This window comes from Alexandromys fortis, unplaced genomic scaffold (genome assembly GCF_014885135.2).
Source record: "Alexandromys fortis isolate MF-2015 unplaced genomic scaffold, M_Fortis_MF-2015_v1.1 scaffold_50, whole genome shotgun sequence".
NCBI classification, from domain to species: domain Eukaryota; kingdom Metazoa; phylum Chordata; class Mammalia; order Rodentia; family Cricetidae; genus Alexandromys; species Alexandromys fortis.
This window is the reverse complement of record NW_026067932.1, coordinates 7,895,896-7,922,417: the sequence shown is the minus strand read 5'-3', so window position 1 is coordinate 7,922,417 and position 26,522 is coordinate 7,895,896. Positions and strand designations below refer to the sequence as shown.

The 26,522-nt window shown below is 43.3% G+C and overlaps 1 protein-coding gene across 2 annotated transcripts in view; it reads left to right on the top strand.

The window, feature by feature from the left end:
• The first annotated feature begins 8,117 nt into the window (after positions 1 to 8,117).
• Washc3 (WASH complex subunit 3) overlaps positions 8,118 to 26,522 on the top strand; it is a 34,883-nt gene continuing 16,478 nt past the window's right edge. The window contains exons 1-5 of one of the 2 annotated variants that reach the window (XM_050145762.1): positions 8,118 to 8,280; positions 8,826 to 8,924; positions 15,494 to 15,559; positions 18,012 to 18,119; positions 21,623 to 21,730. In XM_050145762.1, coding sequence (XP_050001719.1) covers positions 8,230 to 8,280; positions 8,826 to 8,924; positions 15,494 to 15,559; positions 18,012 to 18,119; positions 21,623 to 21,730 — 432 coding nt within the window. In that variant the 5' untranslated portion in view covers positions 8,118 to 8,229. Of the gene's footprint in view, positions 8,281 to 8,825; positions 8,925 to 15,493; positions 15,560 to 18,011; positions 18,120 to 21,619; positions 21,731 to 26,522 lie in introns of both variants that reach the window. The other variant, XM_050145761.1, reaches the window with a different exon arrangement.

The window sequence follows — 26,522 nt, the reverse complement described above, 5'->3', positions numbered from 1 at the left end:
GTCAGTCCCCAGAGCTACGAGCCTTCACCCTGGCAGCTTCGAGCCAAAGCCTCTAAGCCACTGGGTCTCCCAGTCCAGCCTGAAGGCCTTGGGCACTCACCTGGATTGGCCACCACCAGATGGCTCCCCTCCTGTCGCCCTTTCTTACCTTGTAGGGTGAAAGGGCCCTAGCCAGCTGACCAGTAAGGCTTTCAATGCCACTAACTTCTTTGTACTGTCACCTGGTCAACTTATATAAAAGTCCCATGAGTAGAAACGAGATAGGTTTTTCCTCCAGAGCGCTCTCAAAATATATAGTGTGTGTGTATGTATATACATGTATATGTATGTTTGTATATATGCATAAATATATATGTGTATATATAACCTTCAGAATAACATTGGGCTGCCTGTTGCTTGACTGGGGACTTTTAAAATGTCTTTAGACCCTTCTCTTGAGGTGACTGGCTTCCTCGAGAGAACCTAGTGTCCCACCAGCAGGATATCAATTTAGAGTCCAGCATTCTGAGCAGCCCGGGGAAAGCCAGATCACTTAGCAGGCACGGTCTAAAACAGACACACCGGAGTAATTAGATGGAGATTCCCTCCCTTCACCAAGTCTCGACAGAGGGTCGCATCACTCCTAAGGGGAGGCATCAAGGCGAGGATAAGAAGGAGGGAATTCCATTCTTCCTGGGATCATGAGCCAGCCCTGTGCACCGCTAACCTTTCCATCTTAAAGCAGGGAATGGAGTAAAGATGGGAGCCCGTTTCTCATCCTTTCTCCCGCCTAAGAACTTATCCACGATAAAATTAAGTTTTAATCACCTAGAAAAACAAAAGGAACTGCAGAAAATTCTTAAGATTTTTTTTGAATGAGTAAATGAGTGACAGATACAACCTCTACCCTTAAAGTCGGTGTTCATTATAATCTTCTTTCTTTACTGCCAAAATTCACTACAGTAAATGAAATCTGGCAATATATTTTAATTTTTGCCAGTGGGAGAAAGTCTGCACAAAACCATGTATGTCGGAAGAGTCCTGGTTGTTTGCCAAAACTTCCAGCTATGGATTGTTTTTTATTAGTCCTAGAAATTCTGCTCTCAAAATGAGAATGGCGCTGCTCTCAGGAGCTACGGATGATTGATGAGCCATCCTCATCAAAGATCCAGGAAGGCAGCCGGAAATAGCCAATCTGCTGACAACTGAGACAGTCTTGTTTTATGCACACACAAACACTTTACTCATAGATGGGCAGTGGCTAGAGGTGATCTTTGTCTCACCCCTTCACCCACTCTCGAATCTTCCGTCTTCTGACTTGGAGCCCAGCTTGGCTCTGGAGAGGTAGAACAGGCTAACAAATAAAGATGTGTCTCAGAAAGGCCGATTGTACACCAGAGTTGTGCATCGTACCTAGGTCAAGAGTTTACAGAAGATAAAGGAGGTGAGGAAGCACAAAGGCTGTTAGGTCTAATTGTCATACTCGGCAAATACTTTAGGAAGGGTTTGCTATGCGGCAAACGTGGCTAGAATCTAAGGCAGTCTGTCCTAGATTGCTATCCAGCATGGATCTGCACAAAGAAACAAATATAGTACTCGCTAATACAAGATTAAGCAGAGCTGGCTGGAAGCTTATATTCAGAAGAATGGCAGTTCCAGGACAGGCTCCAAAGCTGCAGAGACACCCTGTCTCAGGAAGGAAGGAAGGGAGGGAGGGACGGAGGGAGGGAGGGAGGGAGGGAGGGAGGGAGGGAGGGAGAGGTCATAGCATGTTTTATTGGAAATGAGCCAGTGAAAGGACCATACTGATGGTGAGGGAGGGAAGGAAGCAGCCATTGGAATGATGTGCTGGGGTGAGTATCTAGGGCATAGGTAAAGAGGAATGGTCTTTTTCTAAGGATAAGAACAGTGTATATCCAAGTGACTGAAGGGAAGACAAGGCTCCCTCTGATCAAAGACTAATGTAGATCAGAAATGGATGTAGCAGAGAGACCGTTGCAAGGTTTAGCCTCAGGAATCAGGAATGGATGTGGCAGGGGGACCATTGCAAGGCCTAGCCTCAGGACACACGAATTTAAAGGGATTCTGGTAGAGGCCAGCCAACAAGTGTGGTATACTAAGGTAACAGTCACAGAAAAGGTACTAAATGTGGCCAGGTAAATATGACAGAAGGGGACAAGCAGACTCACAGAGTTGTCATAATAAAGCACGGGGTCCCAATGGGTAAGACAGGACAGAAGGACATGGAGGAAGGGAGAAGTGACGAAAACGAAGGCTTCTAGGAAATCTGTGGGACTGTATCTCCTAGAAATGGCAGGGAAGCTTCCCTCGTGACACCTCAACAATGTCCTGCCTCAGCAAGACCCAGAAAAGTACAGCCCCAACAGATGGTTGGTCCTCTCTTCCATGTTAACCTCACAGGACCACACCCCTAATCGAAAAACTATAGGCAACTAAGACAGGCTAAGAGTAGAGTGGGCAAAGTAGTCTTCCCTAGGAATAAGCTTCTAATTGATTATCCAGTACCAATTGGCCTTCCCTGAAGCTGTACACATACAAGTAACACTAAATAGGCTGACCAAATTGTATTTATAATTTGTGCATATTTACACACATATATTTGTGTATACACATATATAAACATGCATTGTACATATATATACATGGGAGGAGCCTCCATGAATTTGAGAGAATGGGAGAGGTTAATGAGGGAGGGTAAGGAGAGAAATAATGTAATTATTTTGAAGTTTCAAAAATGCCAAAAACCAAGAACAATAAATAGTAGACTCCTTTAGCTCAATAAACTATCAAAGGTAGGCTGATAAGGAGTGAGCTGGAAAGACTGAATCAGTGGGAATGTTTCAGTAAAAACGTGGAGGGGCGAAGAGACTGCCAAGTCCCAGGAATTGAAGACTGAGCATCAGTGAGCTCCGTGTCTGAAGAGTAAAGATATTTGGAGAGTAATTGAGGGGACCGAGAAACCAGGGTAGCAGTATCACCTCTGAGCATCCCAAGAAGCATGAGTGAGAGAAACCCAACTACAAGACTTAGAGCGTGAGCTCAGAACTATGGTGGCATGCCAACAGAGAAGGGAAGGACAATGGCTTAGAAGCAGCTAGAACCAGGGGAAACTGCTGTCTCCCCCTGATGACATGGGGGATGGATGAAGATGAGGAGAGGGTCACAGGTAGCAGTGTGCTCGGGAGAGGCTAATGGGGATTACACTCATCACTGACTTCTGTGTGCCCAAAGCAAAGGGCTGGAAATTGGGAAGGATAAGGTCATCCGTGTAGATGCCATTTTCTGGACATGCCATGGAGTCCGTATGTCTGTTTTATACCATGATAACTTTCACAGCCGCAAAGCCAAGCGGCAGATCTTCCAGAAAGTTCTGCCCATTTTCATGTATCCATCCATTAGATGCTGCTCCTCAGGACACACTTTAGTGGAGCCTCTATGAGACAATTCGTCTCTCATTTGTCTGTCTCCCGGTCTAGAATTCCAGCGACTGCATGTTTCTGTCATCTGTTTAGAGTCCCGAGCACCTAAGCTGCATCTCTCCTCTGTTCACGCCTCGTGTCTGTTCATAACATGTTGAGTGCATGGTGTGGGATGCGTTTGAGTAGCTGGGTGACGGAATGAAGGGGAGGAAGGCTGACTAACGCCGAGGACCGTGCCCGCATCATGCTAAGCACTTACAATTGTGGGTTTAATTTATTAATGACTTTTCACTGAAAAGCAGCATGGCTTGTACTAATTGAGGACTCATAAGAAGGGAAGAGCCTTTGCTCCAAGGAATTTACAGCCCGGTGGAAAAATTCCCAGTCGTATGGACTTTATCAAGGGGAGAAAACAAAACACAAGCCCAGTTGCCTGGAACTGTCACGGCGCTCATGTTATTTATACTCATGGCACAAGTACAGTTTAGGCATACCTCATTTTATTGTGGCTGGTTTTACTGGGCTTTCCAGATAATTGCTTTTTTTTTTTTCTTTTTAATCTCCCGACAAACTAAAGCTCTGTAGCAACCGCATGGAGCAGGTCTATTTATTGGTCCTCTTTCCACTGTGAGTTCTATGCCGGGGTTCTATGCCACATCTTAGCAGTTCTCACACGCTTTCCAGCATCCTCATTATGACTGGTACAGTAATTTGGGATCAGTCAGCACTGATGTTGCTACTGTCATTGTTTCTGAGGGCCACAAATCGTGCCCATATAAGATGGCAGGTCTAACCCATTAGCATTGTCCGTGTCCTGACTGGTCCATCTCCCCGTGTCTCCCTAGAGCCCCTAAAACACAGTAATGAAATTAAACCCTTAAGCTCACACATGGAGGTCTCTTAAGTTCCCACATGAAAGATGAATCTCCTCTCTCTCTCTCTCTCTCTCTCTCTCTCTCTCTCTCTCTCCCTCCCTCCCTCCCTCCCTCCCTCCCTCCCTCCCTCTCTTTTTAAACCAAAATGCTAGAAAGGTTAAGGTTGATGAGAAAGACAAGCAGAAAGCATAGGCAAACCAAAAGCTACCACTTAGGTTGTAAAGACGGAGGAAAACTTTTAAAAGATATGTTGATTATTTTTTAATTTTATTGTTAAAACTTTCAAATAAAAACACACTGGAAAATAACTTTCTGAAAGGAATTAACATGGATGATAACAAAACAACCTAAAATAGCTTTGTTATTAATATGGAGAAAGTTATTGGTCTGAATAGAAAGCCAAAACAACACACTATTCCCCACAGCCAAAGCCTAACCCCAGAACAGGGTCTTAATTATCCTCAGTTCTATGAAAATTGAGAAAGGTAAAAGCCCCACAGAAGGCAAATTTGATGCTAACAGGGGTGTTTCGTTCTGTTTGGGGAATGAAGTTGTCTTTATAATATACAAGGGCACAGCGACTCGCTGAGTGCCGATGCAGAAGATGAGGCAAGTTATCCCTGAGGTCTAGCAAAGATAAAGGATGCCGGTGGCTACCCTAGCCAACCTGCTTTCACCACAGATGAACACAGCCTTCGACTAGAGATGCTGTGTCAGACTTTATAGCCAGAGAGACGTCAATGGCGTTGTCAAAGCTTCAAATGCCAGACTAATTTCCTTGCTAGGGCTTAATGAACCTGGAAGTTTTACACTGAAGCCTAGGGCCCTTGAGATTTACACTAAATCTATTCTGCCTATATTCTGTAAATGGAACAAAGCCCAGATGATATCATGTCTGTTTATAACATGGTTTGCAGACAATTTTAAGCCCATTATTGACACATACTAGCCAGGAATTTAAAAAAAAAAAGAAAAAGAAAGAAAACAATTCGAAGAATTACTGCTAATTGACATTAGCTTCGCTTGTTCACTCAAGAGCTCCACAATGTTTTTGTTTGTTGACAGAAAATCCATTCTGCAATGGATACAATTTTTACTTTCAAGTCTTATTATTGAATAAATAAATGGCATACTCTTGTATATCAGTGTCATACACCTGTAATCCCAGAACTCAAGACATAGGGTCAGGAAGATCACAAATCCAATGTCATTCTGGGCTACTTAATGAGTTTGGGTTCGGGAAGGAATACACAAGGCCATGTCTCAGAGAATGAAGTGGAGAGAAGAAAGAACCGAGTGAGTGGAGGAGGCAGGGGAAGGAAGGGGGAGAGCAGGGCTGCAGCATCTTACACACCAATTCTTGTGGGTCTCAGCAAAATAAACTGAAAATCTCTGAAAGAATTCACTGAACGTCACTTAGAACATTTGTGATCCGTGGGCAGAGGTCGAAACGTCAACGCCAAGAGAAGTAGAACTGCCCATGGCAGCACGCACCTGTAATTCCAGTACTCAGGAAGGGGGGGCAGGACTTCATTTCCTTTGCATGAGGTTGGGGCTAAGCTGGGCTACAGGAGAGCCAGTCCCAAAGGGAAGGAAGGGGGCATTGTGCAAGAAGCAGGTTCCAAAGCTTGAGAGAATTCAAATCTCAGTGAGGGGATCACTGCAGAGATGCTAGACACAGAAAGGGGACTGGAGTTAGGATTGGAGCCTGAAGATGTGGCCAAATTAATCTTGTGGAAAGACACTTCAACAGAGGGGGACGTTTAATTGATGAGCAAAGCGAGAAGGTTCTCAGGATGGAGTCCACTCAAAGAGGAGGCGGCGAACGCCCCTGAGAGAAGAAAGCATCTAGGATTACACAAACGTAGTGGGTAAAGCAGCAGCAGGAATGGGTGGAACTGGTCCCGATGTCAGAAATACATTACCAGCATGAATAAAATACTGCCAAAGACGTGCAGAGAATTCATGAGAATAGCAGCTAATCAGAGCATCAGACTGCATATCTGACTTACTTCAAGAAATTCAGAAAACGGGGCACGGAACGAAACTGAAGAATTCACCAGAGATTAAATACAAATGGCGGACAAACAGTTTTTAAATGCCTACCCTCCTTGGCTACCAGGGAAATGGAAATGAATCTACTTGGAGATTTTGTCTTAGCCCCAGTCAGAATGGCTAAGATTAAAACAACCAAATGACGACAGATGCCATCTACAGGAAAGGGGGAGCTAACAGAGGGGTACACACGGTTGCGACCGTTTTTGGAAATCAGTTGGGAAGGTCCCCCAAAGGTTAGAGATAGATGTGCCACAGGTTGACTCCGCCACTCTCAGGCGTATACCCTGAGGTCTATATCCTGTTTAGAGATACGGCTCACCCGTGTTTGCTCCTGCTGTATTCACGACGGTCAGGAAGCGGAAGCCATCTAGATGTCTGCCATCTAATGACTGGATATTGAAAACATACAAAGGTGGGGTAGAGGAGGGAATCTAGTGGGGACTAACTAACACTAAAGAAACACTAAAGACCTTGGGAAAGGCATATGGAAACCTACTACTGTAGAAGGTTCCTAAGCTGTATATATGGACACATATCTGTATGTAAGTATGTAAGTATGTATACAGTTCATAAGTTAAATGGAATTACCCTATTATAAGGCAGCAATGCCCCTACTAGATACTGCTGCTAACAAGAAGCCTAGTAACAGGAATGGGTCGCATCTTTTAGAATTAATGGCTTCTGAGGTTCTATAGAACATGACACTAAGACCCCACTGCTGAAGACAGCACAGTTCAGAACAATTCCAGGGAGTGGTATGCAGGTGTCAGGGTTTATCCCAAAGGGATCCTGGTTTAGTCTGTCTGAGGTTAATCTCTGGAATGGGCCTTTTAAGAAGCACTCCCAACATTTTTTTCTTTTCTTTCTTTCTTTCCTTTTCTTTTTTCTTCTTTCTTTCTTTTTTGTTTTTCGAGACAATTTTTTTGTGGGTTTCTGTGGTTTTGTTTGTTTCTTTGTGTAACTTTGGAGCCTGACCCGGAACTCTCTCTGTAGACCAAGCTGGCCACGAACTCACAGAGATCCACCTGTCTCTGCTTCCCTGGGGCTGGGATTAAAGGTGTGCGCTGCCACTGCCAGGCTCTGACAAACATGACCCTTATTGTGGCACAAAGGGCCCTTCATCCGCTCTTTGTGTCTACTTCTGCCGGATTTCTCATTATTCTCCACCTCCGGGCATTTCTGCTTTCCCTTTGCCCCACATACCATTCTCATTCCAGATTGTCATCTCAGTGCCTCTTCACGTTAAGTAGCTGCTAAAGTTGGCTTCCTCTTTTTTGCTTGGACAGCTTAGGAGCTCCTGTTATCTACAGTACCACAACACCTTGACTCCATGTGGGTGCATGTACCTGTGGGTTTGTATGCGCTAATGTGCAGTGCCACAACTTCCGCAGGATTTTGTTGGCACATCCATCTCAATTTTGCACGTCTTCACTATATTATTCTTTGAGGGCAGAGGTCTTTCCGTTCATCTCTCGGTATTTCTCTCTCTCTCTCTCTCTCTCTCTCTCTCTCTCTCTCTCTCTCTCTCTCTTTGTGTGTGTGTGTGTGTGTGTGTGTGTGTGTGTGTGTGTGTTTGTGTGTGTGTGTGTGTGTGTTTTCTCAGATATTTTTTCAGATTTTACAGCTAAAACAGCAACTGCTTTTCAGCCTCGGTTCCCTGGGCCAACCTTACAGTTCGTATCATGAACTACCAATCCCAGAATGCTGAGCGAGAGCAAAGAGGCGGGCTCTCCGAAGCCACCGACTAATGATTGGTAAGCTCAGGAGCCTTTTTCCGGAAAGGCCCCGGAGGCAGGAACTTGGGAAGGGAGTCGGGGCTCTCTACCGGGTTGGGAAGGGCTTCTTCCTTAGACCCGGCGTCCCCGTCCGCTGAGGAGATGGATGAGGATGGGCTTCCTCTCATGGGCTCAGGCATAGACCTGACCAAGGTTTGTAAAAGATGGACTTCAGCTTCCGGCGGACGGGGAAGGAGCTTGGCCAAGGGGCCCCGGTTCCCCGAGAGACGTCACCCCTCCAGGCCCAACCCGGGCCTCTCTTTTGCTAACTTGAGGAAGGGGGAGCCCCGCAGTCCACTTCGAAAGAGGTCCATCCTGAGCTAATTAAAGAGTCTGGTGTGCCGCGCAGCCTTTGCCCCCCCCAGTCACGTGACTGTACGCCCAAGTCTAGAGATAGTGCTCCTTCCACCAACACTACCCCCCTCTCTGTCTCTCTATCTCTCTGTCTGTCTCTGTCTCTCTCTGTCTGTCTCTCTGTGTGTAGCAGCACATTCTCAAACTTTATGCATCCCCTGTCACTTTGACACACAATTTTCGGGAAAAAAAACAAAGCAGAGACTATCCTAATCCCTTCGTGAAATTCACGGCCCAGGGCAAAACCATGCCCTTTATCAAGTCCAGATCCCCAAAGGATGGCACAGTGTATGTTTCTCCCGTAAAAATCATGTTGTTTGTTTGTTTGTTTTTACACAACACAGGTGCCCGCTATTCAGCAGAAAAGAACCGTGGCCTTTCTCAACCAGTTTGTGGTGCACACGGTGAAGTTTCTCAATCGGTTTTCCACAGTCTGTGAGGAGGTAGGTCCTGGGCGACTGGCCAATGGCTCTCGCCGAGAAAGTCGCCTTCCACCTTGTAGCTGAACAGAGCGAAGCAAGAGTCACAGCCTTCCTTGATTCTCACGGCCATGACCCTCTTCAGCTGCCTTGAGACACCTTAGCACCTCTTTGATTTGGTTACTGTCAGCCCTGTACCCCCCCTCAACTGAATTAGTATTCTAGAAGTTTCTGAGATAGCTTAGTTAAGTTTGTTGTGATTATACACTAACCCCCCCAATAAAACCCAAAATTTCAGTTGAATCCCCCACCCCCAGGCATGATTTCTCTGTATCTTTGGAGCCTGTCCTGGAACTAGCTCTTGTAGACCAGAGTTGGCCTCGAACTCACAGAGATCTGCCTGTTTCTGCCTCCCACGTCCTGGGCCACCACGTGGCTATAGAGATCTTATTTTCTGCATAGAGCTTGGATCCAGTTAGCGGGACTTGGGTATGGCTCTGTAAGGTGAGACTTAGTGTAGACCATCCTACACCACAAGGCTGCAGGGACTAAATTGTGGTTGGCCTTGAGCCTGGATTTGCACAGTCTGTCCATTTCTGGACCCTGGGTCTGCTGGGATGGGTGTGAAGCCTGAGTCTGAGGGAGGAGGCCTGGTCCAACTCTAACAAATCTGATGGTCAGGTCTGCAGCGGTCTTCTGAGAGCCTTGGATTATGAGAACATTAGAACCTGCTTAGGTTTGGCATGGGTTCTGAGTCTCTGGGCTAGTTTGGCACCGTGGCAGTATGGTACAGACATCCGCAAGGCTTGTCTGACCAGACAATGAGTGGGGCTTGAAAATTCCATCTTTGGTACTGGCCAGGTGTCTGGGGTCACCAGGGCTTATACAGTGCTGGGTCTGACTGGGGTGGTCTTTGTGCACATTCTGAGGCTGCTCACTTCCCTGTCCTTTTCCCAGCCAGAGTTGTGTCTTCTCTGCTGTGCTTCTTGGGGTTGGGTGACAGGAATGTGCACCTGTCCATACTACACACATGTCACGTGGCACACTGCTCTTTCTGATGCATCTTCCCTGAATTCGGCAGGTCACCCTCGTGCTCGCCTGGTTTCCTTAGCCCTTGGGAAAGTGTCTTTGTGTGGGACTCTGGTTAAATCAATGCTTTTGCTTGCGGATGGGTATTGGAAAGGCATGGCTCTCCATCTTCCCGTGTCCCGCCCTTCTGTGTTTTATGTTTGGTGATTGACTCCGATTCATTATTTACAATTGATATTTTGGCCGTTTATATTTTTGTCAGTGGTTGGCTGTTGGCTCGGTGAGATGTAACTAATATTTATTGTGTGCTTACTCACTAATGGAAGAACATGCACTTATCATCCCAGCCCTGCCATTTAAGGTCCAGACATCTCTCTTTGGCATATACACAAATGAAGATGTGGACAGTTTGGACTGGCTTGTTCTTTATCCATTTGTTCCACGCTCATTTGAAACCATGCGGAGGATTTGTAGGGAGGCTCCCTAACTTGCTGAGAGCAGCCCAAGGAGCCGAACTGAGCTCCCAGCTCTGGCCTAAATGAAGAGGCTAGAGCATCTCTCTACTCTGTGCCGTACATTTGGTTGTTCTGTAGCTACTGAATGGAGTATGTTTATAACTATGCAAATTGCTGGAGATAGTATATATGTGTCTCAGCGTCGCTTTCTGAAATAGTATTTAATCTATCAATAGCCCTGGGAAGCCTGTTGGCCTTGTTTGGCAAGTCATAGCAGAACCAAAATGACTGTTTCCCTAAAGGAAAAAATGAGCATCCTCTGCTTTTTCACTAGGAGGGAACTGCAGGGAGAAGGGCACTCGCTCCCCACACCCGGATCTACATCAGCCATAAATGTAGCACTTTCCGCCAGGTAAACGCAAGCTGAGATTAAATTTGAAACAAATTGAGCTTTTTCGTCATCTGTTATTTTGTTTCTTAGAGTTTTCTGATAAAGAGAACAGTATAGAACTCTTTTTTATACTTTGTAAAGAACTTTTTTACAAACTTTCTGTCTATGAGGTTACTTTGTATAATTCTTTGCCTGCCTAGACCAGAGGCAGGAGAAAGGAAAGCGGTTGAATCAGACCCAAGTTACAAAGTCACTTAGAGTCATCTCCCCTTCCTTCACAACCCTCAGCAGACATTACTGTTCCAGCTCCCATCCGCAGAATGCCGGGTGTCCACCACCCAGTGGGCAGGGCCAACTCTAGCTCTTAGTGCTGCCCTTCCTGGGCAGACTCCTCAGAGAATCACCGACTCAACAGCCCCGTGTAAACAAGACGTGTGGGTATTTTATCTTGACTCAGATTCAGTACGCACAAGAATGGATTTTAAACCATTTCTAATCTTTTCCTTCTAAAACTCTTTAAATTCAGGCAAAGGTGTTGAGAATTCTCATCTAACAAATTTATAGTGTTTATCTTTTATATCCAAGATTTAGGCCCACATTGAACTTAACTTTCAAACAAATGTGATGTCTTTCTTAAACCCTTTTTTGGGTTTCACTGCGTCCTTCTAGTGGGGAGGCTTAAGAGTTCTATACGGCTTAATGAAGACATGGATTGATGCCCTCACTGGCTTCCAGAACATAGCACAGCGGAGCGCGTGGAGAGCTACTTTAAAACACTCTTTTAGGGACCTGACTAGAGATGCTTGGTATTTTATTTTTATTTTATGTTTTTGTTTTGTTTTGATGCTCGGTGTTTTACAGCCATAAAGTTATGTCATCTCATTGTTCATAGTGGTATCAAGTAGCCTTCTCTAGAGCTGGTTTGAGAATCGCAGGTGTTGCGTGTTTTCAGATTTTCTGTTCTGTGGGATTGTGAGATTTTTTTCTTAATGCAGCGCTCCTCATGAGTTTCTAAATTAATGACTAGACGATTTGGAGGGCTTTTTAGTCCGCCGATGTAGTATAAAACTAGCAGAGTTTTTTTTCTCTTGAAATTATGTTTGCATTGATTTGTCTAGCTTTGCCATAGGTGGTAGTAGCCATAGCAAGGCAGAGACTACTGTTCCCCACAACTCTCTAGGGTATCTAGAGAAATGATGGTAAGCTAATAGGTATTGATGTTTTTATCAATGTCTTTCATGTCTTGCAAGATAAATCATTTATGCCTTCTGAGGCTTTGGCAGTAGCAGGTGAGGGTAGGTAAAATGGGCTCCGAATGAAAGGATAGTGGTACCGAAATAATCTGGTGTCATACAGTGAGGGGGAAAATTATTGCTCTGAAATGATCATTTTCCTAAAACCTTCATTCTGTCCAGTAGGTAGATTTCCAAACAGCTCTACTCAGCTAATCGCTAAGATCCGCCTTCCCATCCTCAGTCTGCCCTGTGTAAATCTCCACTCCTTACTCAGTGACAAGTTAGGTGTATAGTCTGATCATGAGATATTTAATACTGATTTAAAAATAGTAATAGTAATTGCAGGTGAATGCCATCCACCTTGGTAAATGTTCCAAGTCAGAAAATCAGCCAGACTGATTTCCAGTCTGTGTAATCCAGAACTTGCTGAGAAGCTGGTCAGCTGTTTACTAACTCTGGGTAATGAACAGTAGGCTGTGGGCCCTGGATCTACCATCCTGTTGCAGCAAACTCTGTCAGCCCGGATTTGAAGTGTTTTGGTTCAGGTTATTTCACTTGTGTGAAGTGTCACTTTTTTTCTCTCTAAAAACACGCAAAGTCCTTCCTACGTCATAGTCTCGGTGTGAGTGTTTAAATGACGTGTTGCAGACAGTAATATCTCACACACAACTGCTCCAACATTTACAATATTAAATTTATTTAAAGGTGTGTTTTCATGGGGGTAGGTTAAAACATAAAAATTAATTTGGGGAACTGGAGCAATGACTTAGTCACTAAAATGCTTCTCGTGAAAGCAGGAAGACCTGAGTTGATGTCTCAGAGCCCATGTAAGAGTCAAGGATGAAGGAGCATGTCTAACATGGGTGTCGGGAGGCAGGCGGAGCATGTCTAACACGGGCGTTGGGAGGGCAGGCGGGAGGGTTCCTGGGACGTGCTCACCAGTCCATCTAACTGAGAGAGAGCTCCAGGTGCAGAGAAACACCCTGTCCCAAAACATAGACATCAGTTAAGGAAGATGCCGGTGTGGACCTCTGGCCTCCACATAGACACACATGTACATGTTCTCTCACACACATTAACATGTATGTGCACATACATGCATAAAGTAGTAAATTTCTAACTCATTTTTCTTTTTATGTTTACTTTATTTAAACCAATATGCTCATTTTTTCACATATGGAATTTATCATTTTACAAATTAATTTATTGTAAGATTTCTTCTCTAGTGAATTAAAAGACTTATTGAATTTGCCAAAATTGAATTTCCATGATTTTCAGGAATGCGCCTATAATTTGGATAGCATGACATGTTTTATAACTGTATTTATGTTTACATAACAGCTTATTGTGAACAAATCTCAAAGTTACACTTAGCGCCGATGCCATTGCAGCTAAGCTTATCCAAGGATCTGAGCCTTTAATCTGAGCCCTTGGGAGACGAGACAGGAGTGCTGACAGTTTGGGGCTAGCTTGGACTGGACGGAATGTTTGAAGCCAACCCGAGCTCCACAGCGAGACCCTCTCTAAAACAATGAAACCAGAACCAGAAATTGGCTTATGTGTGTGCAATTTCCGAATGATCATGTCCTGAGGTTGGACAGATGACTCAGTGGTTAAAAGCATGTGCTCCTCTTACAGAGGCCCCAGGGTTGGTTTCCAGCACCCATACTGGGTCATTCACAACTGCCTGTAAGGCCAACTCCAAGAGACCTGACGCCCTCCTCTGGTCTCCATGGTACCTGCACTCAGGTGCACATACTCACAGACACATACCCATAATTTAAAGTAAACTTTATCCTTAATAACAAGTAAAAGCAAGGACTTGGTAGCAGTTCGTTGTGCATCGGTATGGGAAAAGGGTGTGAGTTCAATAATAACCAAGTATTTTCTCACTCCTGTGCCAGGCTTGCGGATCTAGGTTATCAGAGCAATTGCTAATCCAAAAGCAGCTTCTTCCATTATGTCCTCTGGTATTGTTGCTCCAGCATCCACACCGGCTTTCGTTGTCATCCCCTGGGATATTATCTATCTTCATCCTAGCTTGCAAAGAGAAAGAGACAAAATACAGTAATAGGTAAAATAAAAAGAAAGCAGCTTTTATTTAAGTTTCAGATGATAGATTCAGGTGCAGTAATATATCCTGTCATTTTAGCTGTTTGGGTGGCTGAGGCAGGAGGCTGCTATGAGCCCAGATGTGATACCCGCATAGGCAGCGTTGGTAGATCCTGCTTTAAAACAACCAGGCACCCCAGAAAGCGCTGAGAGGTCTATGTCAGTGGTCAGTGTTTTACTCCTAATCGGGGCATTAAAGCTCTGCTTTTAATAAGGGTTTTTATATTCTCCCAGGTAGCAAACAAAATGGTGCCTCTCTGCCGTGGAGTGAACTGGCTAGCCTTCTTGGGATGTGTAACTAAGATATGATGTCAGTGAACGCCTCTCTGGGTTGTACATCATTATGCTACCTTTTATTTGTGAAAGTGTGTGCGTAGTGAATAATCGTATGTGTGGTGTATGTGCATGCCTTCGTATGGGCACATGTGTGTACAGCTTTGCAAGCACATGGAGTCCAGAGGTTGACATCAGATCTTTTCCTCGGTCACTCTCTCCTGTATTTCCTGAGGCGGGGTCTCCGGTCGAAGCCAATGCTCACTAGTTCAGCTGTTCCTACTATCCGCCTTGCTCTGGAAATCCAGTTCCTACTTCCCGTGTGCTGGGATTGCAGGTGGGCCACCCTGCCTGCCTGGCCTTCATGTGGGTGCTGGGTGCTGGCATGCAGACACAAGTCGGCACCCTGGAGTGGCAAGTGCTTTCTCCCCTGAACCTTCTCCCTAGGGCCAGATGGATAACTTAATTCTATAAAGTAGTTAGGGCATGCTGGGCTTTGTTCTGGTTTATGTTGGGTTTTGATTGTAGGTGTTTCGTTTTGGTTCTTTGGAACCCTTTTTCTCTCTTAATTCATTCTAAAATGAATCGTTCCGCTTCATTTCAGGGAAGTTCAGCCCCTCCCCCTATTGCTTTTCAAACCTGAGAGGCTTGAATTTGGACTGAATTGTATTTGCTTATTCGCCTAAGTAATTTCCACAGGCAGATCCTACGTGAGGCTGCTTTAGACTCATTTTTATTCTTTCTCTTGTTTCCTATGGAAAATCCATTCGTTTGCAAGGAGTTATTGAGCTACTGTTACATTTCCGGTTCTGTTCTGGGTCCAGTGACTGGAAGACTGGCCTGGGTGGAGTCTGTATGTTGGCTTAGTGCTCTGGTAATGAATTGGAGAAAGCTGAAAGGTGAACATTTTTATCAGTGACTATGTAGAAACTCTGTGACACACTCCAGTGATACAGTGTTCTCCTTCTGCCCTTGTGAAAACAGTGGTGTGTGAGAAATAGTTAAATCGTGTGTTTTATAAATTTCAGACCTGCCTTTCGTTGTTCTCTTCAGCATGTTCATCAAATATTGTTATTATGTCTCTGATTTTTTTTCTAGAAACTGGCAGACCTTTCTCTTCGAATTCAACAAATCGAAACAACTCTCAACATTTTAGATGCGAAGGTTTGTATTTCTAAACACAGGGTGAACTTTCCGCATGCACACCGTCTTTCTTATATTTAGAATGTGTTTGGGAGTGGAGTCAACCTGACCCCTATCTGTGAAGTGATACAGTGTAGTACATTAAAAAAATGTATTATAATTGCAAGGCAATGAATGGTGTTAAATAAACATTAACCTAGTCTTGTCAGAATGCTCGTGGATTGAGAGTTCCTTTATTATGCCAAGTAAAAGTACAATAGAAGCATCATATTAGCAAATTAAGCTATTATATGATTCACATTACGTAATGGAAACTCAAAATTATTTTCATTTTAATAGTAGCACAATAATAAAATAGAATAAAACTTAAATGTCTCCCGGGCAAAATTTATAAACATTGCCTAATATTTTCATATGTAAATATCTTGAAAGTTAATGAAGAATATCAATTTGAAATCATGAATTGCCAAGAAGCTGGGTACAGTAGTCCATGTTGATAATCCCAGTACTCAGGAGGCTGATGCAGGAGGATAATGGGTTTGACGCCAGCCTGATCTATACAGAGACAGTCAGTCTCTTTTAAAAAAAATGAAATAAACAAAATAACAAACAAAAGGTCCCATGTTATCTGCGAAAAATAATTTTTATCTGAAGCCTACAGATTTGATAAATAACTGACAGATTCGGCTTTAACTTGTTTTAATTTGTAGTGATCTCCATGTTTTTCCTGTTTATGAAATACAGGAGAAACTACTGTATTTTTTCCTACTGTATTTTTGTGATTTTATTCTCCACTCCATAAAAGTCTTTAGTGTCTGTCTTTTTATGGATCAATTCAAAAGTGAATTTAACTTTTTAATTGATCAAAATGTTTACTAAATATTTAAGGTGGAAATTTTGCTTTCACATTAGAATAAGGCAGTAAATGTGCTGTTGTACTTTCTTTGCCCTCTATGGACTTCAACAAGTGTGCTGCCTGAGAACATTTCTCTGGCTTAGACATTAGAATATGTGGCCTTGAGCATGCTGGGGCTGTTCTATCAGTCACCACTACACCAACTCGTGACTGTGCGGCCGCTGCCACTTTGCTAAGCACTGTCTTCTCTCAACACTTTTCAATGACTTGTGCTGCTTGAGATACTGTCTGCAGTGATTCTTACGCCCTGTCTCAGGACCATGTCCTATTTAATGGTTGGCGAATTTTCAGGTGCTGCCATCCAAGCACACAGGTTACATATCCTTATGGACAAGTTAACCTTAGCGTGTCCCTGGCTATCATATGATCCTCACAGCCAGCAAGCTTTGACAGACACATATCATTATCACCAGGGTAAAATCTAACCCCAAAATCTTTTTTATTTTAAAATGCATTCTCGTCTGGAACATTGACAGTATGCCCGTTTGTTGTAAATCTAGAAAGCATACTTTAGTAACATTCAACGGTAAACGTTTACAGAGAGAAGACAAGCTGTGTCATATATTAAAGTGTAAAGACACATCTCACATCATTAGTCTTCAGATGTGCTAGAGGACTGGGTGAAAGCTCGGTGAAGTGCGTGCTCACGAGCTTGAGGACCCAAGTTCAGATGGGAGAAAGGAGGATCCAGCCAATCCAGCCATGGAGGAGCTCCAGAGTCAGCAGAGACCCTTTCTGAGAAGCTGGTGAAGGGCCAGGGAGGGAGACTCCAGCACATGCGCTGGTACACGCATTCACACACGCACACACACACACAAGCACGCACATGCACGCACACACACACGCTTGCTAACTCACACACAGGTATACATATACACACACGTGCATACACCATGTGTGCACACACACTGTGTACGGCAGAGTACTTTTCTTTAGCAAGCCATTTTTAATAAAAATGCTTCAAAAATAATTTTATAAGGAAAGTCTCCTCATCCTTGTTAACAGACAATAAAAATGGGGTATAAGGAAGGTGGGCTGGAGGCTCAAATAGTATATTAGTGGTGCAGCACATTTGGTCAGTCAGACTCCCAGCCCATGCACTATAAACTACTCTCGTCTTAACAACAATTTATTTATTTATTTTAATATTTATTTATTTATTATGCATGCAATATTTGGTCTGTGTGTATGCCCGCAGGCCATAAGAGGGCACCAGACCCCATTACAGATGGTTGTGAGCCACCATGTGGTTGCTGGGAATTGAACTCAGGACCTTTGGAAGAACAGGCAATGCTCTTAACCACTGAGCCATCTCTCCAGCCCCTTAACAACAATTTATAGAGAAAGGGGCTATTAATTAAACTAAACTTTTGAAAAAATATTCAAAAGTGTGTGAATGTCTTTCACTTTTAGTTTATGACATGGAGATTAAGATTGAAAATGCTGAACCTATGTAATTTTGTAGATTTAAGGGAGCTAAGTAAGAACCCGTGGGTAAAGTATGTTTTGTGCCCCTGGAGTGATCTTCCTGTGCCAACACTGATTTACGTTTCTCAGCTGTCGTCTATCCCAGGCCTCGAGGACGTCACGGTTGAGGTGTCTCCTGCAAGTGTCACTGCGGTCCCAAGCGGGTCACATTCTGAGAGCCCTTCAGAGCAGCCGCAGGTAAGAGGGGTTTGCAGGGCATGTGGGACGTCTCGGTTGAGCCGGAGCCCTGTGCATAGACCTTGGCAGATGTCAGTGGGCGTGAGACTCTTAGTAGTCAGATCACAAAACCTGAAGCTACAGAACACATTTTTGAGGAAAAGGAGCTAGATACTCTGTTTTTAATTTTATTAAACCTTTATTGTATATAAATATCACACCAAAGTTAACAAGACCCAGTCTGTATATCTCAATGGACTGAGAAAGTGTGGTTGGGATTGTTTTGTCTGAATTGGTATTCTAATTAGAGCCACTTACGCACCATAGTAAGAGCCGCTGTACATTGGCTTTTGGGCTAATATTCCTTCATGCTTCTATACTTTCAAAGTTTGTTACAATCTAGAAATCGCCATTATATGCACATCTCAATGAGGTATTGAAATATGAAATAGAACAATCACCAAAATGGTGACCCACTAAAGTAATACTAACAGTAAGCATCCTGTGTAAGTGAATTTTGCATCTCTGCCTAGAAATAGTCTCACACAGTGTTTTTAGGTCATAATGGTGTTGTTAATAAGGTTAGCAGCTGACAAGGGAAGCCTGCTGGGTGTCAGCACACATATACTTCTGTTTTTTAATAACTGAATATATTTAATCCCAGAAGAGCCCTATGACCCAAGTATAGTTAGTTGATCTGTGCCTGATCTTCATCTCGGGATTCACCTAGACACACATTAAGAATACTCAGGAAAAAATGTTTGTATCTCTGCTCAATGTATATGGACTTCTTTCCTCATCATTATTCCTTAAACAACAGACTGCTTACATTGTAAGCGGTATTATAAGTAATCTAGGATAGCCTAAAACACACTACAGCATATGTTAAATTCGGACACAGTGCACCTTTATATAGGATACTCTAGCAGCTGCAGATTTCAAGATCTTGGGGTCCTACAGCCAGTCCCCCACAGATCCCCAGATACCTATTACTGTTAATCAAACCTGAATTTCTCAGTTTGCTTTGCAGACTCAGAATTGCCTGATATGTGTCTGACAGTTTTTGAACTGTAAATAAATTCTTATAGAGTACGGGGCAGTTCTGTGGCTTCCTGCGTTTATAAAGCTGTGATGACATCTGGTCAACCTAACAACATGTCTCACAAGCATGCAAGCATTCGGATCAACTTCCCATTCTGTCTTGGTTAGCATTTACTAGTATATTTTTATATAAAATGCCTTGAAAGGGTTTTAAATATTGCTTTATGCAGATTTCCATGGATTTTGTAGTCAACTCGGCTATCCCGGTACCTGAGAGGTGGAGGCAGGGGAATATCAGGCGTTCAAGGTCATTCTTGGCTCTGTAGTGAATTGAAGGCCAATCTAGGCTACCTGAGACCCTGCCTCAGCACAAAACAGTAACAGAATCGAAAACAACCTTAAACATCCCGTTATTACTGTTTCTAAATGAGTCAAAACCCTGTGGTCTCTATACTGATTTCTGTGCAGCTTTGATTTCAGGCTCAGATCCTATCACTGGTCACAGCAGGGTATCAGTTATTCAGATTGAGGTCGATTTGAGAATGAAATGAAGGACAGTTGAGAGAAAGGATCATGAGGCTTAATAGGCCATTCATATAGTAAGGGCACGACAGTGCTAATTAAAGCAGGAGGCCCTGGTTGGGGACAAGGGAGCAGCTGAAGTCCAAGCTGTTCTCCGTTGTTCCTGCTGGCTTCCTATGGGCTGTGCATTAAAGACTTAAAAACATGCTGGAGTCTTTTTGTGCTTAACGATGTTCATACGTATTGTCAATTGCTTTTGTAACATTTAACAATATCACATAGTGGAAGGAACCAAAAGAATTTGTATTTATTTTATTACTTCAGAGTTCTTTGTTTTCTTTTTAAAGATTTGGCTTACAAATAAATTATATTAAAAAACATCAGTATGTAAACATAATTTATGGGCTGGAGAGATGGCTCAGAGGTTAAGAGCACTACCTGTTCTTCCAGAGGTCCTGAGTTCAATTCCCAGCAACCACATGGTGGCTCACAGCCATCTATAATGAGATCTGGTGCCCCTTCTGGTCAGCAAGCATACATACAGACAGAACACTATATACATAATGAATAAATAAATAAATAAATCTTTAAAAAAAAGGGGGGGGGGCTGGAGAGATGGCTCAGTGGTTAAGAGCATTGCCTGCTCTTCCAAAGGTCCTGAGTTCAATTCCCGGCAACCACATGGTGGCTCACAACCATCTGTAATGAGGTCTGGTGCCCTCTTCTGGCCTGCAGGCATACATGTAGAAAGAATATTGTATACATAATAAATAAATAATTTTAAAAAAAACATAATTTATGGTTAGTTTTCTAAAGATTGAAGATTTTGTTTTGTTTGTTATTTTTTCCAGACAGGGTTTCCTTATGTAATCTTGGTTGACCTGGAACTCACTCTACAGACCAGGCTGGCCTCAAACTCACAGTGATCCTCCTGCCTCTGCCTCCTGAGTGCTGGTTTTAAAGGCATGCGCCACCTCTATGCGGCTAAGACTGAGGATATATAAAATAGTAACTTGTTCACCTTTTAGTGCAGGTACATTGACGTAAAGCTAATGACGCCTGCGGCAGAAGTTCCTCGTAGCTGTTACGCTGGTGCTGGCTGGGCGTCACAAAATACATTTACTGAGTGCTCAGATTGGTAGGGAAGCCAGCTGCCGCGTGCTGCGAGTCTTAACTGCACCGGAACTTCTGGTGACACAGTTGTGCCATGTCACGAGTGCCATTGTTCAGAAACACCGTCCTCAGTCTTTGTCACTGGGACTAGTATTAGTATTTAGCCACGCTGTTGACTTTGTCACCATTAATAACAGCTCACTAACATGAAGCGTACAAAACCAGAGAGTCTCGTATCTCCGAGAAGCCTCCGAGCATCACTGTGTCCATTTAGGATGTGGTGATTTAACAAGTGAGGGGCGATAGGACAGCTGGCAGACACCCAGAACAGTAGTTCGCTGTCCATTGGTTGAGCAGGTGACAAACTGCTTCACTGGCTTGCTGATATGCCCGCCCATCCTGTGTCATAGGATAAACAAAGGAAAACAAAAATTCTGATGCTAAGAATACATTTTAAGGAACAATGTTTTTTGTTTGTTTGTTTGTTTTGGTTTTTCGAGACAGGGTTTCTCTGTGGCTTTGGAGCCTGTCCTGAAACTAGCTCTTGTAGACCAGGCTGGTCTCAAACTCCCAGAGATCCACCTGCCTCTGCCTCCCGAGTGCTGGGATTAAAGGCGTGCGCCACCACCGCCCGGCTGGAACAATGTATTATTGATATTAAGTTTAGCTTATAAGTATGTATAGGTATTTAGAAACATAGCAATAATTAAATTATTGGTATTTAAATATAAGAATACAATTTTTAAATATTTATTGCCTTATAATTATAAAAATAAACATCCCTTTTAAGAAACATGGTAGATGCTTTCTGTGAACGTTTAAAGATTTACATAAACTCTCTTCAGCAGGACAGCGCACAAGACTCCAGACCACAGGAAAGTGAAGTTCCATCAGAAAATGTCGTAACTGTAGCCAAGGATCCGCGATATGCCAGATACCTCAAGATGGTTCAAGTGGTAAGCTTTGCTCCGTCTTCTCTCTCTAACCCTGGAGACTTTGCCGTTGTTTTTTCAGTCTGAGAAAACTGCTAACCCGAATGACCAAGTTTTCTAGTCTCTTGCTTCTTTCCTACTTAATAATGCATTCATAAGAGAGAAACCAGAGTCCAGTCTTTCTCATTAAAATCGATTACACAGGGCCAGATGGCTCAGTGGGTATGAGCACTGACTGCTCTTCCAGAGGACGCCGGTTCAATTCCCAGCACCCACATGACAGCTCACACTGTCTGACTCCAGTTGTAGGAGACCTGAGACTCTCATACAGATGTGCATGCTAATCTTATAAAATAAAAGGAAATACGTTTAAAGTTTAAAATTCATTACACTTGAGGTTGACATAGGTTAACAGTTCAGTGTAGATTTGTGCCATTATTGTTATTATCTTATTTGAAATCTTGACTGTATCAGAAATATGAAAGAGGGCTGTTCCTTTGGTAAATCAATACTTGAGTTTGATTCTCTTATGCTAGTGTAAATATGCTTTCAAAATATATTCCATTTTGATGTTCATTTATCAGTGATAGAAAAAAGAGCACAGCTCTCTTGGCTACGTAAAATAATAGTGATAGTTGTGTAACTTCTTCTTCTTGTGAGACTCCTAACAGTGGGAGCAGGGGCCATCTCTGACTCTTGCTGGCTTTGGGGAGTCTACTCCTCATACTGGGTCGCCTTGCCCAGCCTTAATACACGCAACTTGTTATGTCCTTGTTGACCCCCACGGGAGGCCGGCCCTTTGTGAACAGACACAGAGGGGGAGTGGATTGGGCGGGAGGCAGAGGGGAGGTCGTGGTGGGAAGGGGAAGCCGCAAGTAGAGATGTAAAATAAATTTAGAAAAACACCATAGCAATAATGGCAAATGATAAGTATGAGAACACTTTGTAGTAAGACACTTTTCTGGATTAAAAAAAGAATTATAAATTTTTAATAAGAGCAAGGAAGAGTTCAGCTTAAACATGAATAATGAACAGGAAAGACGACATTTGAGATAAATTCTTAAAAACTGTATGCCTCTCAGAACAAGAAGGAAAAGCCTTCAGAATGACATGTAAAAGCTCTTTATGTCAGTGTCTTCTCACCTAACCAACATAAAAATGAGAAAATGGTTAGGTGGCGCATGCCTTTAATCCTAGCACTCAGGAGGCAGAGGCAGGAGGATCTCTGAGTACCAGGATAGCCAGGTCGGTTATGTAGAGAAAAGAGAAACCCTGTCTTGAAAAAGCAAAAAAACAAGAAATGAGACCACGGACTTGGGTTTCCTAAAACCTTTCATTAGTACTAGATAGCATCCGGTGTCCTTGACTCCACCCACAGAATTGGAATCTCTGGATGTGGAAGTTATAGCCAGACCATATGTGTTTTTTATATGGTCTTTAAAGTATTTTAAAATCGTTTTGTTAATGCCATTATAAATTTTAAGTTAAAATATTTTAAAAAAGCAATTTTTTTAAGGAAGAAAGAAACAAACATAACTCTCTAGAAGTGTGTGACTTAACTCTGTACCATCTCTTTTGCTTCTGTGCCTGAACGTAGCAGGGGACCAGTCTGATCTGTCCCTGTATTAAACTCCTGCCTTCCCCGAGTCTCTGGTACAGGTATTCTGGGTCCCTCTCGGGACATGTGGGCTTGGCCTTCATCTGTCGTACTAACTCATCAGCCATTCTGGTCCCTGCTTTAATTTTCAGGCACTGTGGTTCTTACATGCCTCTTAGTCACTGAAGTTAGAGGTGGTTTTCTGATTGTTTGGGGGTGGTTTTCAAGAAGAAGGGGAGAAACAATATCTCTACCCTGCCATCCCAAACTAGAAGTTCATCCAAGTTAAATTTAATTTTATTGTTTTTAGTTCATTGTGCCAACCTGTATCCCAGACTCTTATTACCCAACTTTTATTTCCTAGTGCTCCCTGTCCTGAATTCCATTCTCCATTCAAACCAAACCACAATCCTTCCTCACACAAGCACAGTGCTTTTCCAGGCTGAGCCTAGAGTCCGCTTGTCTTAATTACTGCTTTCAAATTCTACTTGTCTCGAATCCCAGATTCTGAATGTCCCAGCTCATAAAGCTAAAACATTATCTTCCTTAACCTATCCAGCCATTTTTTTCTGTATTCATTATGGAGTTATTTCATGCCTTTTTATGAATATGTATAATATATATATACATATCTATATATATCATCACCAATAAATATATTATCACCAGACAATATATATATTACCAGTCAAAGGGGGAACTGTATGAGGAAAAACAGCCTTGAGTAATCTTTGTGTTCACTTTATCCCTGGTACTTGCTAAATTTTTTGTCAACTTGATACAAGCTAGGGTCATTTGGGGAAGGAACTCTCAATTGAGGAAAAGCATCCATTAACGTGTCCTATAAGCAAGTCTGGTAGGCATTTTCTTGATTAATGATTGACATGGAAGGCCCCAGCCCACTGAGGGTGGTACCATCCCCTGGGCAAGTGGGCCTAGGTAGTGTAAGAAAGCAGGCCGAGCCAGCCATGGGGAGCAGGCTGAGAAGTAGCATTTGCCCATGGGCTCTTTCAGTTCCTGCCTTCAGGTTCCTGCCTCCAATTCCTACCCAGCTTCCTAAGCGATGGGGTGGGACTTGAGAGCTGTCAGCTAAAATATACCCTTTCCTCCCCAAGGTGCTCTGTGCCATGGTCTTCATCATAGTGACACTGTGAGGCTTCCTGTCTGTTCTCTGAGCCAGCTTCAAGTCATGGGCAAGTGCAGAGTTAGCTCCTATTTCTCCAAATTGTTGGTTTTAAATGCTTCATAGGACAAGGGAAGCTGTCTCTCAAGGTTAGCACCAATCTTGGGAATCCAATTATTAATCTATATGTAAACACTTTGTGGTGTTCCTCAAATCTGTTGTGAGAACTGGGGGAACATGGTGACATTACCATCTGCTTTAGAACATGCCTGGCAGTAGATTCGTTAGAGACCCGTATCATCTGCTCATTCAGCCTTTCATTGACAGGAGAGGAATTGTTTAGATGATTAGATTAGTCACACAGGGTGATAAGATGCCTTCCTGTTCTGTCTTAGCCTTCTGGTCTTACTCTCTTCAGTTGGTTCAGTTCCTTGGGTGTGAAAATAAGCAGGGTTCAGTGGGCTACAGCTAAGATGATAAACATACTTCACTGCCATCCCCAAAAGCAGCCTAATCAAGCTAATTCTAGCACATTCCTTCATTGTGAAAAGTACTTTACCTTGCCCAAAAGTGCAGCAGTTTTATTAAATGCCCGATTTTTTTCAATTTCAGAGGGTCACTAATGCTTCCTTTGATTTCCTAGGACTGTTAATAGCAGAGAAACTTATCCAGAGGATTTTACTTGTATATAGACACAGACCATCCACTGTGCAGTACTATAAGGCATGAAAGTGTATGTAGACACGGTCTTGAGTAATGTGCCATCCGCCGTATGCAGGAGTGTAAGCCATGAAGCTGTATGTAGATACCATCTTGAGTCGTGTGCCATCCGCTGTACGCGGTAGTGTTATGCCGTGAAGCTGTATGTTTACATCAACAGTATAAATTATACTCTCAAAAGGGAGTCGGTGGATTCACCAAGCCTCCCCTCCTCTGCCCAGTACTGACATTCCTTCCTTCTTCAGTGCCGTTGTGTTGACTCAGAAGTCAGTTCCTCCTGTGCTGAACTATCTTTGGCCACAGTGGACAGTCACACTCAGCGGCATCTTGATACTTGCGGTGGCTGTGTTATCTCTTCTGCTTCCTTCCCGAATTGTTTAGAGTCATCTCATCCTCTCGATTAGACAGAGTCCTTTTCAAGCCTCCTTAGTGTCTTTTTCTAGTATAAAAGGCTTGAATTTGTAGGCTACCCCTATGGTGATCGTTCACTTCACTCTGGGAAAGTCCTATAGATTACAAAAATATCATCTTATTTGCAGACTCCCTCTGAAATGCACTGTAACCTTTTGGGGCTTCCTCCCTAAGGTACCAAGAAAGCTGTCTCAGTTCCTAAGTCCCAGCTGTCCTCAGGGATGTCTTGCTTTGAGATGCCCTGTCTCACCTGTCACATTTCGCAAACCCACTTTAAACCTAATAGTTTACATTAATTAATATAAATGTCTTTGAAAAGAAGATAATGTGGTCTCTGTTTCTTTCACACGAACACGCTGCAGACCAGGAAGCTGTAACTTGCATTTTGGCCTCCATGTCTTTTTTGGTTGCTCATCTGGGAGACCTAGGGTGCTTTCCACTTCAGAAAGCGATTATTCTGAGAGACAGGGTGAGTGCCTCGAAGCCTGGGAACCCCTGAAATACAAAGCTCCTTAGCTGTGTCTCAGTTGTTTGGGACACGTTCAAGTCCTGTCACCTCAAGGCCCTTTTCCTCATATAAACTGAGACCTGAGCTCCCTTCTAGATTTATGATTTATGATTCATTCACTAATCCTCAGATTTGGTCCTTGCGTTAATAAAGGTCCCTGGAACACCTGCAGGCACTTTCTGATTTTTTTCTTTTCCTTTTAAAGTAAGTTTTATACAAGATTTTTCAGTGAGTAATCCTGGTTTGTTCCAAATGTGGCAGATAATTGATTGTGACTTAGCGCTTGTTACCATAACTGTGTGGCACCGGGCTGGGCTCCGGTACATATTGCTTTTATAACTTAACTGGAATCGTGGCCATAGATCACTTTTCCAACAATTCTTCTCCCCTTTTACTGGCAGGGCTTGGTGAATCCTGTGCCAGTCATAAATTGTGCATTGGGAAAGTCCTGCTTCCA